Genomic DNA, 15486 nt, shown 5'->3' on the forward strand with positions numbered 1-15486 from the left:
ATAACTTTTACTGCATAAATAGTTGGGACTAGTTCTCATTCAGATCACCTCGGATCGGATATTGCAAACGGACGCGATCCAAAACATAGCCAACCCCTGCACTAGATCACGGTAGAGGAGCGAATGGGAAAGAAGAATTCTTCCGTCTCCCTCACTTCAAGACGCACTTGTCATCCTTTAGCGCAATCGCATCGTTGCGTTCAGTTCGTCCAGCTCACTTTATCTGTCATCTGCATATCGGTCCCGTTGTCCCCCGGGGCACCGAAGGACCGGGGGTAGTAAGAACGGAAGAAACCGATAAATCAAAGCATGATGGTTGTTTGTGCTTCGCTCGGAGCACAACCGACTCCGTGGACGCGGCGTGGATCGCAATTCATTCGTACAAGGCTTACAAGTCGTTTAACGAAAACATCTTTATTGTCGAACGAAACAAAACAACAACAGAAATATTATCCTCCATCCCGAGCTGTGCTGGAACGAGGTTAGGTTTGTATCGTAAATAACAACAACAAAAAAACACACGGCGAGCTCGTAATCCGAGCTAATACTGCTTATTAGAATAGTTAGTGGAGGATGGGAAACAGGCTGTAGTATCAACAGTGACAGTAGCACATCGCCACAGGGTTCTCCAATATCTCCAGAACACCTGTTGCGGTGTGCTAAAACAAATCTAATCTACCTCGTATGTTGTCACTGTGATCCATCGCGAAGTTCTTGGTTAGATGCTCAACTAGCATTGAAGTTACATGCGAATCATGTATCCTTAATCCTGGCATTCCTGGAATAATACGGTCTTGTTACTCTGGACACACTGGTTTCGTCCGTTACTATCTACACAAAGCTGTACAGTATTGCAGGAGCACCACCCTAGTGGTGATCGGTGATCTTCACCTTGTACGTCGATTTCCACACCTCGAACAGACAGATCGTCGAATGGAAGCGGTAGAAGATGGCGAGCGGCATCGAGACGTGCGTTATCACCGTCCAGGCCCAGGTACCGAAGAAATCGAGATGCGACGGCCGGAAGCTGGCCCGTCCCTTGATCAGCGTGTTGATAAACCACATCGCCATGTTCGCGACCAGCAGAAACGTCACGATCTCCCTGCCCGGTTTCGTCCGGTTTTGCTGTGCGCCGCGACATTTCCGCCACACCGCATTCAGTATGAAGAGCGTCTGGATCGAGGTCTGTATCAGGCTGAACAGTTCCGCCACCAGGCCCTCCCGGGCACCGGGCGCACCCTGCTTCATCGAGAAGTAGCTCCCGACGATGCTGAACATACCGTACACGTACACCCCGGTTTGGGCCAACACCAGCAGCGTACAGTCGAGACTGATCGAACCGCTGTGGTGATCGTTCTTCTTCCGCTGGTACTTGAGGTCGCGCATCTTCAGCATGGCGACCACCACCGCAACTGCGGTCAGTGCGTACATGAGCGTTTCCGCGATCGTTACCTCCTGGATCGCGAAGTACTCGTACCCCGGCTCATCGTACAGGACGAAGTACATGATCAGGCAGATGATCGTGAACACCGTCAGCAGGATCCCGCCAAACATGCCCCGATGGGCCCGGGAACAGTCAACGGAGAAGTGGTGGGCACTCTTGGAACCGGCCCCGGTCTGCACCTTGATCGAGCTGCGACGCGTCCGATCAATTTCCGCAATCGTTTTCACCTTCTTCCACATCTCGTACAGAATCACAGCACAGATGAGCGAGTACTCGATCGTGCAGGGGAAGAGGAAAGGTGACACGTTTTGGACGAGAGATCCCATAATGTTGGTGCGCTGGCATTCGACGTACTCGGCGGACTCGGTCCCGGTTGCCCGTCGGACCAGTGTGTGATTCAGTGCGGCATCCAGCAGTTCTTCGGAGGATTCCGGGCTCTCCGTAGTGGTGAAGACGCTAACACTGGTGGTCGATGTGACAAGAGCCGTAGTTATTGCTGCATGCGTATCGGACGCATCTCCTGCAGGATAGGGCAGTGAGCTACATTACATTCTACCCAAAATGTGTCTTGGTTGCCCAATCCAACCATCTCCTACCTACCTTTGTGATGTGTCGTATGCGCAAGGTGGTGAATCTCGTGCTTTGTCTCCTCCACCAGCACGTACAACCACTCGCAGAGGTTGGTGGCGACCATGTGCATTAAGCCAAAGCGCGCAAACACCTTGTGCCGGGCCATATCCAGATCGGACGTGTTGAGAAAGATAAACTGCATCTGCACCAGCGACAGCAGCATCCGGGCGGCCGGTGTCAGTGCGATAAAGATGCTGGAACAACCCGGCGATGCGTTCAGCTCGAAGTACTGGCCAAACTCCAAACCGGAGTATACCATCGTGCCGATGCCGAAAGCGATGGCACCGACCCGCAGATAGAAGCTACCAAAGTGTGGTATACGCTTTTTCGTCGAACTACTGCTGGAGTTTGTTTTCTCATCTACAGTTGAAGGGGGACAGGTTGACAGGGTGGTGTTACAGGGTGTGTGTTGGGACCATTCACTGACTGTCTGTGTCGGGGTACTTACGATAGCTTTTGATTAGCGTTAGCACTGCACGTCGCCGCATGTTGGAGCCGTACACGAAGATTACAAACGCGATACTGACGGTGTAGAGAAACAGGTAGAACCCCTGGTAAACATTGGCCGGTATCTGGGAGGAGAGGATCTCGGTGACGGGGAGTGCAATGCCCAGAATGACGATGATCTTCGCGTACAGTGCTGACAGTGCGGTGCTGAGTGCGTCACTGTGATTGAGAAGGGGAGTTAGACAGGTTTAGTTGACGAGAGTCTTTTGGAGGTGCTTGAGGTGTTGAGATACTTACTCGCCAAAGCGTCTGTTCTTGCGGCGTGACTCCAGCGCCTGTTCGCTCAGGGGTCCGCTCGTTGGTGGCAACTGGCTCAGCGACATCTTGCTGCCCATGTTCGACTCGAGGTCGTTGTTTTGATGGCGTCGTCCCGGCAACCATGCCAGCGAACCCCGCCGGATGGCGGCCATTAGCGAAGGTTTCGCGTGCCCATTACCGTGCCCATCATGCGCCACCGACGACCGGCGCCGGCCGGATGTGTACGTTTCACCGCCTCCATTACGGCGCGACTCCAAATCCTCCGGTATCTGATCCAGCATCGTGCTGGACCCATGGTGGTTGTGATGGTGATTATACTTTGCCGGCATCGCCTTCGCGTTACTCAGTATCGAACCGCCCGATTTGCCCAGCAGCTGTATCCCGCTGTCTTGGTCGTAATCAGCCTTCGGCAGCGACAGGTATTGGCTGTCCCTCGCAAAGCTTACCGGCGGCGGTGCATCGTCTTCGTTGCGTGTGTCGTCAATCTCCTCGTCCACGGTAGCGTTAGTCCCTCCGAGCGATGCGAGCTCACTTTCCAACTGTTCGCTGCCGGTGTTGTGGGAAGGGTTTGTGAAAGGAGACAACAAAGAACAAAATAATTGGAAGATAATCAAGTCGATAGCGCAGCGATCGGTTTAGGATGCGATGGAGAGGGCGAGTTGATTGATAATGTCTTTGTTTGTCCCAAGGTTGATGAAGTTGTGTGGAGAATTTCGCAAAACGTGACCCATTCGGAGGAGGATCACCTGTAAGGCACGCACGTTCCTCGGCGATGATTGAGTCGGGAATCGATTAGAAGTCTTATCTGCTACTGTGTGGCGCACACTATAAAGTGGTTATCGGGCGTATGCTACCAGTAATTGGAGGCTTGAAGTTGCGCAATATAGTGGCCCTAATCTTTACGAACCGGTTTGGGGAATTCGTTCTTCCGAATGGTCCAGAACTCTGCAAACTGGACCGGTACAGTAGATCCCTAGTACAGGATGAAGTCTTTAATAAGCCTCTCTTTAGTATACGCGATGTTATCACTTGTTCTTCGTGATGCACAACACAGACAGACCTCTGCCGTATCGTTTGGTTTTTACACAGGTACACAACACCTGGTGAAAGTCTTTTATCGAGGCCTGCTGCTACTTCTCGTTACACGCTGTTATCAATCCCAGGTACCTGGGACGTAACTCGTCCCGTATGTATGCTTCGTGCGGCCGAAACTAGCCTTAGTTGTACTTTGTCCGTCACGCGTTTGATGGATTGGATGGTTTGTTCAATCGGCTGTTGGACGATTATATCTCGCGTGTGTATTGTAGGACGTGACGTTCGACACCGGACCGGGTAGCACGAGACCTGCCGAGACTCCCGGCTAAAGACGTCCGCGTGTTGACCGTGTAGAACATTAACTGAACACCGTTAGAGGTAGGTGCTTGACGTCGCCGCAAAACAATCGGAATCGAGGGGACATTGGAAATGTGGAACCTTATCAGGGCCAACAACAACAACAACAAAACCTCGATCCCAAGTAAAAGCAACAAACCCAATCGATACAATCCGCAGGTAAGTGGGGGTAGTGTGGCACCCGATTGCAATCCCCCCATTTTGTTCCAAATAAGATAACCTGAAGGGGTGGGGGGGTGGATGTGGTACAGTGGTAATAAGTTTGCAGCAGGTTAAGTGGTAGCAGGCAATCAGTTTGGCAAACATTTGCAAAATGGCAGACGACTCGTTAGCACCGTTAGAGGAGAGGAGGGGGTTTAGGAAGGTTAGGAAGGGGAAGGAAAGAGGGGAGGGATAGAGGAAGAAGATGCAAATTGTGTGGCGTACTAAGGTGTGATTTGCAACAACAACAAAAGTCATCACGTTGCCGGTGAGTGACACTCGTTTGCTTGTTAGTAGGCGGAATTGCCTCAGTGTCATGGCGTCCCGTTCTGTTCTGTATTTACTAAAAAGCAAACTTCTCTCCCCTTTTGCGTGCTGCTTTGATTTTGATCGTTGTGCGCGCTGAGTGTGCGAAGGATAATGCTAATGGTTGTTTTGCGCGTCGATCCGCTCGAAGCATTTCGCGCCTTATCGACGTTAATCGATCGGTAATTCCTAAGTACGGGCAAGTTACCTCTTTGCGATCGGGGCCCGTTCGGTGCGGTCGAGCATGAGCCCGGGCCGTACCAGCGGTTTGACGAACAGCGGGCCGTCCACCGGCAGCTCGCCAACGATCATGGTGGGGGGCTCTGTCCCGTCCCCAAAAAGTCACCACCCGAACAACCTAGTCGCTCGTGACCATGATTCACTTCTAACGCGTTCTTACTGTTTATTGTAGCGCAACCAGCCCCAGCACGTGCAACCCGGCGAGAGGGCGTGCGTACGACGCGTGAGTGCAATTACGTCTCACTCTGCTCACACCTTTGCCCCGCTGAGCGGTTTCGCTTTCTCTTTTACACACACACACACACACACACACACACGCGCACACACTCACACAATCCGTAACCGTTTTATCGTACCCCGCAAAAAAGGGATGAAGGGAAGGTTTGGGTGATGTGCAAAATGCGCCCTGCGACGGGCAACTAAGTGCGCGTATCGCACTCACACGGTCTTTTATACAGAGGTGAACTACCCTTGTGCACGGTTTACACCTCATCCAACCCCCTTCGAACCCTGCTCCATGCCGCCATCTTGGCATCTTGCGAATGAGTTAGACAATTAGCGACCCGCGACTGCGATTTATGCCCCATTCAGTTTTGTTCTAGTTATTATTGTTATTATTTGTTATCGTTGGATATCCCTAGCCAAACACTCACTCACACACACACGGCGTGAAGCGTGACAGTTCTTAAATGCCATCTTAAACGCTCAATTTGCTTGCTACAGCGTTTCGTTCCAGAATATTTGAAGAGACTTCAATGCGATGGTAAACGGTTTCAGATAGGTGGATGCGTAAGATTTCGCTGGAATGGAGTGCGGCACTGATAGCTCTGGATGTTTTGCAATTAGGGCAACTTTTGGGGAATTTTGATACTGACATCTTTGACCTCGGTCTAGTGGTAGTAGCAGACCACTTGACCTTGCCCTTATTGGGATGTAGTCACTTTAATGAGCGAGAAGTTTATACACGACAGAAGGCACTTCAAGATATTCCACACCCTGTTGGAAGTTAATGACTTTGAATTGCAAGTACCCGATGAGTTCCTTTGATATAGGAAGACACTTTTTAATGTCCACTCAGTATACCGATGTGTAACAGTCAAGAGTTGTGAGGCTCTCCAATGCTTCAGATTATAATAGCAAGGCATCTTGTCTACCATTCAAACGACGTAACCCACCTGACACTCGTCCGGATCACTTGTAAAAAAAATGGCGCTTGCCGAGTTTGATCAGTGCAGCGATTACATAAAAACCTTGAAGACACTGTTTAAAATCAAAAAGAAAAACGAAACACCTGATTTTTTTTTTGGTGGAAGTATGAACCTTGCGAGGGGTACGGTAATCGAATTGCAATTGCGACGTCCGATAAGCGGGTACATTAAGTAAGGCTTGCAATTGCACGTCGGAGGGTGCAATCGGATGTCTATCAGGTACCGAACGGCGCGTTATCGTCTGATGCGATGATCCCTTATCCGTGCCAGTTTCGCTTCGCCACCCTACCCTACCACCACCACCACCCTTATCCCATACCTGAAGGAGACGGAGTTCTTCTTGAGCAGTTTGCCCTGGCTGCCACCGCTGCTCGGCAGAATGTTGCTGGACATCGTTGCTCCGGTTCCGGGATGTGAAAGATGGCCGGTTGGTTGACACCGCCGGTTGATGGGGAAATGTCTGCTGCACACCAGCACTGAAAGGAGTAGGAGGAGGGAGGGGGCAGGAGTGGAGAAAACACCAAACCGCCACCGTAATATGGGGTGCGTGAATAGGGACTCGGCCAGAACTTGACACCGCTTTTATCTAGCAAGAACTGATGCGTGAGACAGCGTGCTAATAGATAACAAGGGGACCACTCTCACTCATCGCAGACAAACACACACACGGACTTATATATATAGGCACGCACACAGAGATAATACCACAACAGGTGGGTAATCGCTATCTGTTCGGTCCCGAGCACTGGACCGGGAGATGTTTCAATCAGCGAGTAAACCCAATCAATTTCACTAATTGAAAGCCACACAAGCGTTGAGGGTGTTCTTATTAACGTTATCTAAGCAGGTCCGGCACCACCGTCCGTTGGTCGGTTTTACCCCAGATGAAGACCTAACCGCAGTCCGAGGTTGAGGGTTGTGGTGTTGAGGGTAGTGGCAGGGTGCTTGTGGAGGAGGGGCAGTAATTTAGGCTACTACACTACCGTGGTATAATGATGTGACGGGGGCTCGCAACACCACTTCCAGCCGAACCGCGTCATCAAGCGAGCGCGTGCGACATCGGACGTTCGTGGTTTATTATAGGCGCTTCTTCTTGGTGGTTATCTTCCACGCGGATGTCTCGGAGAGCGCAACGCAACGCAGATCCCGCAGCGGTAGGTCCGTTCCGGACGGGAGCACACTCACGGCAAAGGTGGAATGACACGCGTCCAGTGTGACGATCGGATCCGACTGACACGTTCGGGGGGTGCTACCGGATCCTATCACGTACCCCGTGAGCAACGCGCGGCCACCCAAACCACCAGGGATGGTGAGATAAAAAAGAAGCCCACAGGCAGTAAACGCAGATAGACCAGAGACTGCGAGCGGTCTCCTCCCCTCTTTGGTCTAAAAACAAACACAACACAAAATAATAAGACAAGCGGTATTGCTACACCTTGGACATATGCGCGCGGTGTGTCTCGGAGATCTCGGAGATCTCGGCAAAGCTCCATTTGGTGCGGTGGATGCGAATCAGACCTCTGACATTGCGGGAGCGTACCAGAAGAGGGTGCGCAACGCATATCCGCTGACTGGCAAAGGTGCGAACAGGCACGGCAAATACACAGCTCCACCGAACTTCAAACTCCTCCGGCTCCCCGCCAAAACGAGCGTGACATTATGATCGAGGCGAGCTCGCCGAGTTTTTGTCTGCCGTTTGTCATCCGCGCGAGCGAGAGAGGGAGAGATAGGAAGTGAATGGTCGTTCTTAATGTGGGGGGCCCGGGAAATGGGCTTTTGGCATGATGTATTAGGGCACCACGGGCATCATTGAAGCGCATTGACAAGTCGTTCAAAGTTCAAGTTCAGCGAGGTGTACCAGATCGGTTAACTCCCCGCCACCGATGCCGACGCACTTTCGCGCCGCGCGTGCCACAACCTACTGCAGGGTGGTAGGGCGATGCAGTGTAGGGGGAGTAGAAGAACAAACTGGTTCTGCCCTAGAGTGTCTCTTTACTGTCTTGCATCTATGGTAGGGGAGTTGCAGCGAGTTCTCGCTCGCTCTCTCTCTCTCTCTCTCTCGCGAGTCTGTTGCACCTCATAGGCTCACGACCTCACGTGATTCACTTCGTACTGATCGTCCGAATCATTGTGAGTCAGCTGAGCATTCGAGCGGTTTTTCGTTGGAGGGGGATTGGTATTCCGACGTTATATTTCGGATGACGTCTGGGCCGCGTACGGGCAAGGTGGAATGGGAGACCCGCCGGTTTAATATCGCTACGGAATGACGTCCGAGTGGTCGTCGCCATCGTTTAAAGTGAAACCATAAACCAATAATCCATTATCAATCAATGCTACGATAGGTGGGTTGTTCAACGGCCAATTCGGACGGAGCCTCCTCCGGCCTCCTCCAGCACAACATTCTTCAACAACCAGCCCCGTCAGTAGCAGTCAGGGCGAAGGGTGTCTACAACTTCAAGATTGCCCACCAATTCTCACCAATCACTCCAAGCTGTTATCAAAAAAGCGTAAAGCCCCTAGTTGAGGCAATCGCGGCAGGCAATCGCGAAATACTTTAAGCTCCTCGTAGTACCGCTCGCCCGTAAGCCTTCGATGGTGTTTGTTTTGCTTTTTCCTAAAGCAGAAAGCTCCACCACCCGCCATTAAACTGTCCGGATTGGATTATGCGAATCGCGAGGTATTTGTTGCCCTTCCCCCATTAGCTCTGGTGGCAGCAAAATCACTGCTTACAACTAATTAACGATTACCGACATTACGCCGCCGAGGTTCCGATTGTCTCGAGCAAACCCCTTCATCCAGTTCGACCTGGTTTGTGATGGTTGTGTTTGCGACGTTCGGCAGCAACCTCAAATGACGCTTCAGCCTGGTTCTGAAGTGCTGGATGATGTAGTTGGGCATCAGGCGCTTAAGAAGGTCGGTGCAGTAACTTATCGACAGACGGAGGTTTAAGTCCTGCTTCGCTGAGATTGACATTTATTTTCCCGCACTCCGATTGCGCTGTATCGATAACTAGTATGATTGATGATGGGAAGGTTAAACACAGGAGCTTGCTGCCTGTTTTTATTTCTTTCTCCCGGCCATTACTCCACTCTCTGACTCCGAGCGCTTTTGGGGAAGACAGAAACACGAAACAAAGAAGGAAACACAGGAGTTTAGAAGTTTGGCAAATATTGCTCATTTTATTGCCACTATTCGAAACGATAGCGTGGGTTTTTTTTAATTTACACTAGGGTGATGTTTTCGTTACCATTTTGTTTTTTTTTATTTACCACTTACAACACTAATTGGTGATGAGGTGACTAATGATGTTTGCAGGTGGACAATGGCGGCGTCGACGTTGCTTGACGTGTGCCGTAAATCGTCCAGTTGCTCTTTACTGTCCGCACACGCGACAGCGATTTGACAGACGTTTGACAAGAGTTCGGTGATGGGAATCGCACAATTCTTCAGTCAACCGCGCTGATAACAGCTGACACTAATAGTTGCTGGGTGAATCTGATTAAAAGTCATGAATCTGGGTGAATCTTTGAAGGGAATGAATAAATCTCTGCTCCAAAGATGCATCCAAGTGATCCTCAGAGATTCTTGATGCCTCAAAAATTGAGTCAAAAAAATGACTCTTTGCAGATGCTACCATTTGTAGATAGGTAGAGGTTAATGGATCTTTGAGAATTAAGAATCTTTGAGGACTCTTGACTCTTTGAGGATTCATGGATCTTTGAGAATTCTTAAATCTCTGTGGATTCTTAAATCTCTCAAGATTCTAGAATATCTGAGGCAATATCTTTTAAATTTTTGAGGCAGCATGAATATCTTAAGATGCTTGAATCTCTGAGGATTTTTAAATCTTTGAGGCAACATGAATATCTGAAGATGCTTGAATCTCTGAGGATTTTTTAATCTTTGAAGTTCCATGAACATCTGAAGATATTATGAGTCTTTCAAGAGAATCCATCCTGATTGGAATGACTTCTCACTGAAGGTGTATATGAATGACTCCTTACTAAAGATTCATTAGGCACTACACAAAGACGCAATGCTACCATGGCTCGTTGTAGCGTGCCTTGTAGCTATTCTTCCAGATCTCAAACAGACAGATCGTCGAATGGAAGCGATAAAAAATGGCGAGCGGCATCGAGATGTGCGCTATGATGGACCACGCTGCCGCCCCATAAAATCCCATCACGAGCGGCCGGAAGCTCGCGTTGCTCTTGACGAGCGAGTTCACCGACCAGGCGGCAAGGTTGGCCACCAGCAGAAAGGTGACGATTTCCCTCCCCGGTTTGGTGCGGTTCTGGCGGGCACCCTTGCACCGGCGCCACCAGGTGCTCAGCACGAACAGCGTCTGGAGGGAGGTTTGGGCGAGGGCGAGCACCTCCGACAGTACCGCCCAGTGCAGCAGCTGGCCGTGCGTGTGGTACGTGCCGATGATGGAGAAGACGCCGTAGATGTAGATGCCGGTCTGCGTGACGAGCAGCAGATGGCAGTCGATCGGCAGGGCGGCCGGATTGCCGACGCGCACCGAACGCTGGGTGACGACCCGCAGATCGCGCATCCGCACCATCGCCGCCACCACGGCGACGAGCGTTACCGAGTAGAGGGCGATCTCGTACACCACTATCTCGAGCGTGGCGGCCTGCTGCAGGTGACGCTCCTTGCGCAGCACGAAGTACATGATCAGCACGATCAGCGTCAGCACGACCGTGACGATGCCCCCGAACAGGCCGCGCTGTGCGCTCGAACAGTCGATCGAGAGCCGATTGGCGGGCCGGCCGGTGAGCGAACGGTCGGCTGGTGTCGGTTTGCGCGTCGGATCCTGGCTGCGGTTCAGCGCGCTCCAGAGCTCGTACATCGTCAGCGCACAGATCAGCGAGTACTCGATGGTGCAGGGAAACAGGAACGGGGCGGAGTTTTGGACGAGCGTGGCCATGATGTTGGTGCTGCGGCACTGCCCACCCGGCACCGGTTGCTTTGATCCTGTTCGGAGCCCAACCCAAACGGTGTTCCGGCAAAAGATAGAGGGGGAAAAGAGTGTGTGCGTGGTCAACATCACTGTCATCAATCCTCGAGGTCGGAGATGGGGGGAGGCTTTCATACACCCACATGGGAAATTGAAGTTGTCACTCGATTCTGAGGTCCGCCCATTATCCTCCCAATATATATATATATCTTTATATACGTGTGTGTGTGTGTGTTTGTGGACATACCTGCAGCGATAGTGGTCACACTCCACGCATGGTCGGTCCGGTTGGTCTGCTGCAGGCTGTGGTCGAGGTGCACGATTTCATGCTTCGCCTCCTCGACCAGCACGTACAGCCACTCGCACACGTTCGCCGCCAGCATGTGCATCAGACCGAAGCGGGAAACGAACGCGTGCCGATCCAGGCCGAAGTCCTTCCCGCTCACGATGACGAACTGCATCTGGACCACGCACAGCAGCATCCGGGCGGCCGGCATCAGAGCGACCAGGAAATTGCGACAACCATCGTTATCTGTGGGAGAGGAAGGGTGGAGTAGGTGGAGAAGGAAGGGTGGAGTAGGTGGAGAAGGAAGGGGGGAGGGTGGTGCCAGAAAGACAAACGACCAGTAAAGGCTCGGGATCGATAATGATAATAATGGCCGCAAGCTTTGAAGCCGTGCGTTAAATCGCTTTTTAAACCCCCTCGGTCTTCCGTGGCCGGATGCTTACCGTCCAGCTCGAAGTATTGGCCGAAATCTAGGGCAGAGTACACCAGACTGCCGATACCGAACGCAATCGCACCGATGCGCAGATAGAACGAGCCACTGTGGGAGTGTACCGGGACCGGTGCGGCAGACGACTTGCCCGCACCCTCTGCACCGTCTGTGTGTACGAGCGTTACGAGCGTTAGAAGATTAGAGAGGCGTTACGGTTACTGGTGCGCGAACTTGCCTGGACACTGGGCGAGAAAGTCGAGGCGGGTTTGGCGCCTCCAGCGGCCCACGTACAGGTAGGTGCAGAACGCGATAGAGACCCCGTGCAGGTAGAGGTAGAACGGTTGATGGAAGTTGGCCGGTGCACCGCTGGCAACGAGCTCCGTTACCGGCAGCGTTACGCCCATTATAATCAGCAGCTTTGCGTACAGCGCTGACAGTGCCGTTCCGAGCTGGTTCCTACCGTTTTTGTTTTGCAGAGCACGTCCGTGCGGTTAGAACGTCCGACCGAGCATTGCTCCCCGACACGGGGTGACTTACCTCGCTAGGATGCGATCACGCTGCAGCTTCCGGCCGTCCCGATTGAGCTCCTCCGTCTTGGTCGACACCTCGGAGAACTTCCTGTTGAGGGACAGCTTGCTGCCGTGTTTGCGCAGCAGATCGAGAAAGACGCGCTTCTGGGCGCCGAAGCTGGACAGGCGCCGCCGGGGCTCGTACAGGCTCGGTGACCGCGACCCGCTACGGTTGGGATTTTTTGCGTAACGGTAACGCTCCACCAGCTCCACACTGTCCAGCGTGCCCCGGCGGCTCTGGAGTGGCGAGGCGCGCGCACTGGCCGCCGCTGAGCTGGCGGCGGATAGGTCGCGCTGGGGAGTTCCTTTCGCGCCCGGCATCGCACCATCGTCCGGTGGTGGATGGACTCTGATAGGATTGGAGGTAGTAATGGGGTTGTGAGAAAATTAGAGAAGGCGAGGCTAACAGGTGCTCAGTTAAAGTTTGAGGTTAACTATTCGTCGGAGGGAAGTCTCTCCGTTCGAGGAATTCCACACACCGTAGCTCCGGAACTCGCATGACGCGTGCGTCTTGAAGTTGCTGAAGGATCTCTGAAGATTTTCTGCTGGTCTAAGGCAACTTAGACGAGTTCTGGATGTTGAGTGTTGGTTTATTGAATGTCTGCCTGTGCGTGTGAAGCTGGAGAAGGATCTCAAATACACGAGTCTCTCACTGTGAAGACCTTGTGCCGGCAGACCACTGGACGAGTTCTGGACGTGTTCACTGAGCTCCGACGTTCAGCTCGGAACGCTATCGACTGGCTGGTCCGGAAGTTTGCCGCCGGCAATGACGCCATTTCCCCCCCAAACCCAACCAGCACAGGCCATCAACAGCGCACAAAAAAGGCGTGAAGGTGGCAAGGGTTCGGCGGGTTGGACGATCTATCTAATGAGTCTCGAATGGCTGATCACGCGAAGGTATGCTAATTGCCTGGGCAAGCCAAACAGTTCGGTTCGGTGCGATCTGCAAACTCCACACTCCCATGACACTCGTGCTATGTGGAATGGGGGTAGTCACTACTACCGTACTACTACCACTGTAAGACTACTACGCATCGTGCGGGAATAATACTTCTAAAAGTGGACCTACCTTGAAGTTGCTGCACCCGGCATATGTCCGCGTGTGCAGCGCCTCTGTCTGCGACTTCCCGAAGGTGCAAAACAACGGCAAAAACAAAGTCGAACAAAATTCTGGCAGCGGACTTCCAATCGGCGTCAACCATAAACAATAACTGACCGGTCGTGGAGGTTGCGCTTTTTCGCGCGATTTGGGAACTTTTGTTTTGGGGTTGTTTAGTGTGTGTGTGTGTGGCTTATGTTTGACGCGCGCGTATAATGGGTCCAATAAATCCAACCTTCGAGAGAGAGAGAGAGGGTGGCTTGAGTTTTACTGCTGTAGGGCGAATGACTCTAGGAGTTCAGGGGGGAGCGATGGAGCTATCGGCACTCACCGCACTCTGATAAAAAGAAAAACCCGCGTCCCGCTTGTGTGTGTGTGTGTGTTTGTGTGCGTACAAAATGGCGCATTTTGTCGTTAATTTCGTCACCGGTGCAAGCCTGTTGGAACCAACGATTTTTCTCCTGCCGCTTCTTTCACCGCCCTTCACCCGAGCTATGCTAATTAAACTAGCCTGATAAAGAGTTTATAACATAGTTATTTGCTGGCACCGAGGCCGCGTTACATTTTCATTACCGCGCGCGCGCTATCTTCGAAGGCCAGCCTCATCCGGCAAGTGGTTTTTGGTCGCGCAAGGCGTCGCGTGCTAGTGCTGTTCCAGCCCAACGGACTCGCAAAACACCAGACGTCAGGTCTGGTACGGTTGGGTACCCCTCCCTCCCCCTTCCCCTTCACTCTCCCCCTCCTTCCAACCCCGTTGTCCTCATCATCGGTGTGTGAGTGCGATTTGATTACGACGACGTGAAGTGCCCAGGGTGGAAAACCTGGAAGGGAGGAGGAAAGGAAAGGAAAGGGGAGGGGAGGAAGGGGGTGAGGGGAAACTCACCAAACGGGACACCAGGCAGCCAGGCAGTGGTGTAATTCACGATTTCATGAGCATTATGATTGAGTTACCATTACACGCTCCCGATGCACTTGAGCCATCATTGGGAGCTGTGCGAGGCCCACTGGATCGTGCCGTCCTCGAGTGCAGGCAACGCAACGCAGCAAGATAAACAAAAAAAAACAACAACTCAGAACAGAAGGTGCGATGCTTTTCGCGTCCCTTTATTTTGCACGGCCGTGGGCACTTTGTTGAATTTCGCTTTATTGGCGACTCGTTTATCGCGATCGTGATAAACGCACCGTTTCTTTTTTTTTTTGTTGCTTTTTTCACCAGGAAGCTTGACGACCCGTGACGTGTGTGACGGTTATATTGAGCGATGGCCTAATGCATCGTGCATGTGTGTGGGGGTTGGGTGCGCACTGCTTTAATAGCCTTAATTCGACTGTCGTAATTTTATTAGCATCGCCAGAGGACGTTTTTGCGTCCGAGCGCAGCCTCCTCCTCCGTCCGGTATTTACCCGTTGCGATGGCGCGTCTGCTAACCGGTAGCGACCAGCTAATAGACGCGAAGTTGCTGAGCTTTAAATAGACACGCCACCGTCGAGCGCACCGAACATAATCGGTATTTGTTTTCTGTTTTAATAGATGAGTGGCAAATTTCCGGCCTGCAGCGGTGACTTGCAGGCGCTGTGTGTTACATCGTAGTGTATCTTATCAGGCAGGTGCATGGCGCCTACACAATGTTCCACTCTACTGTTAGTTACCTGTCAAACAAAAAACAAGAAACGGTTGGGCCATTTACTAACGAGCGCCAAGAGCTGTATTGCATACTATTTCTTTCATAAATCTTTATTACTGTTGAAGTCCGAGAAGTACCTGCACATGTACAGAGCATGTAGACATCATTGGTTTACGGCTCTCTTATTTGGGTGATATTCTTAGATTGTACATACATGAGGCTTTGCTCTTATTAAACTCCAAGTTGCAAGAGGAAACGAATTCCAGAACTTCTTCTTTTATATGCTGGAAAGGAAGTAGTTTATGACACTGTCTAGTGGTACACCTTACTCAAG

At 51.8% G+C, this 15486-nt stretch overlaps 3 protein-coding genes across 3 annotated transcripts in view; 1 reads left to right on the forward strand and 2 right to left on the reverse strand.

Annotated features, from left to right (window-relative positions):
• The window catches only part of LOC128306729 (uncharacterized), a 383189-nt gene that overhangs the window by 228546 nt on the left and 139157 nt on the right, over window positions 1-15486 (forward strand). The gene's annotated exons all lie outside the window — the stretch shown is intronic.
• LOC128306728 (proton channel OtopLc-like) lies at window positions 573-5050 on the reverse strand. The gene is made up of 5 exons (XM_053044324.1): window positions 4947-5050; window positions 2819-3385; window positions 2523-2740; window positions 2045-2434; window positions 573-1964 (listed from the first exon to the last, which is right to left on the reverse strand). Exons 1-5 carry the CDS (start codon window positions 5048-5050, stop codon window positions 868-870), a joined length of 2376 nt encoding a protein of 791 aa, XP_052900284.1. The 3' UTR covers window positions 573-867.
• LOC128306733 (proton channel OtopLc-like) lies at window positions 10226-13523 on the reverse strand. Its single transcript, XM_053044330.1, has 6 exons — window positions 13501-13523; window positions 12400-12780; window positions 12098-12318; window positions 11846-12028; window positions 11394-11678; window positions 10226-11163 (listed from the first exon to the last, which is right to left on the reverse strand). Exons 1-6 carry the CDS (start codon window positions 13521-13523, stop codon window positions 10226-10228), a joined length of 2031 nt encoding a protein of 676 aa, XP_052900290.1.

The sequence above is a fragment of the Anopheles moucheti genome, chromosome X, assembly GCF_943734755.1.
Source record: "Anopheles moucheti chromosome X, idAnoMoucSN_F20_07, whole genome shotgun sequence".
In the NCBI taxonomy this organism is placed as follows: Eukaryota; Metazoa; Arthropoda; class Insecta; order Diptera; family Culicidae; genus Anopheles; species Anopheles moucheti.

Coding starts and splice junctions, on each gene's coding strand:
- LOC128306728 (XM_053044324.1), bottom strand. CDS start 5,050: ATGATCGTTGGCGAGCTGCCGGTGGACGGCCCGCTGTTCGTCAAACCG. Junction 3,386..4,946: donor CGGGCCCCGATCGCAAAGAG/GTAACTTGCCCG, acceptor CAACACCGGCAG/CGAACAGTTGGAAAGTGAGC. Junction 1,965..2,044: donor GCATACGACACATCACAAAG/GTAGGTAGGAGA, acceptor CCTATCCTGCAG/GAGATGCGTCCGATACGCAT.
- LOC128306733 (XM_053044330.1), bottom strand. CDS start 13,523: ATGCCGGGTGCAGCAACTTCAAG. Junction 12,319..12,399: donor CGTGATCGCATCCTAGCGAG/GTAAGTCACCCC, acceptor CAAAAACGGTAG/GAACCAGCTCGGAACGGCAC. Junction 11,164..11,393: donor TGTGACCACTATCGCTGCAG/GTATGTCCACAA, acceptor GGCTCCGAACAG/GATCAAAGCAACCGGTGCCG.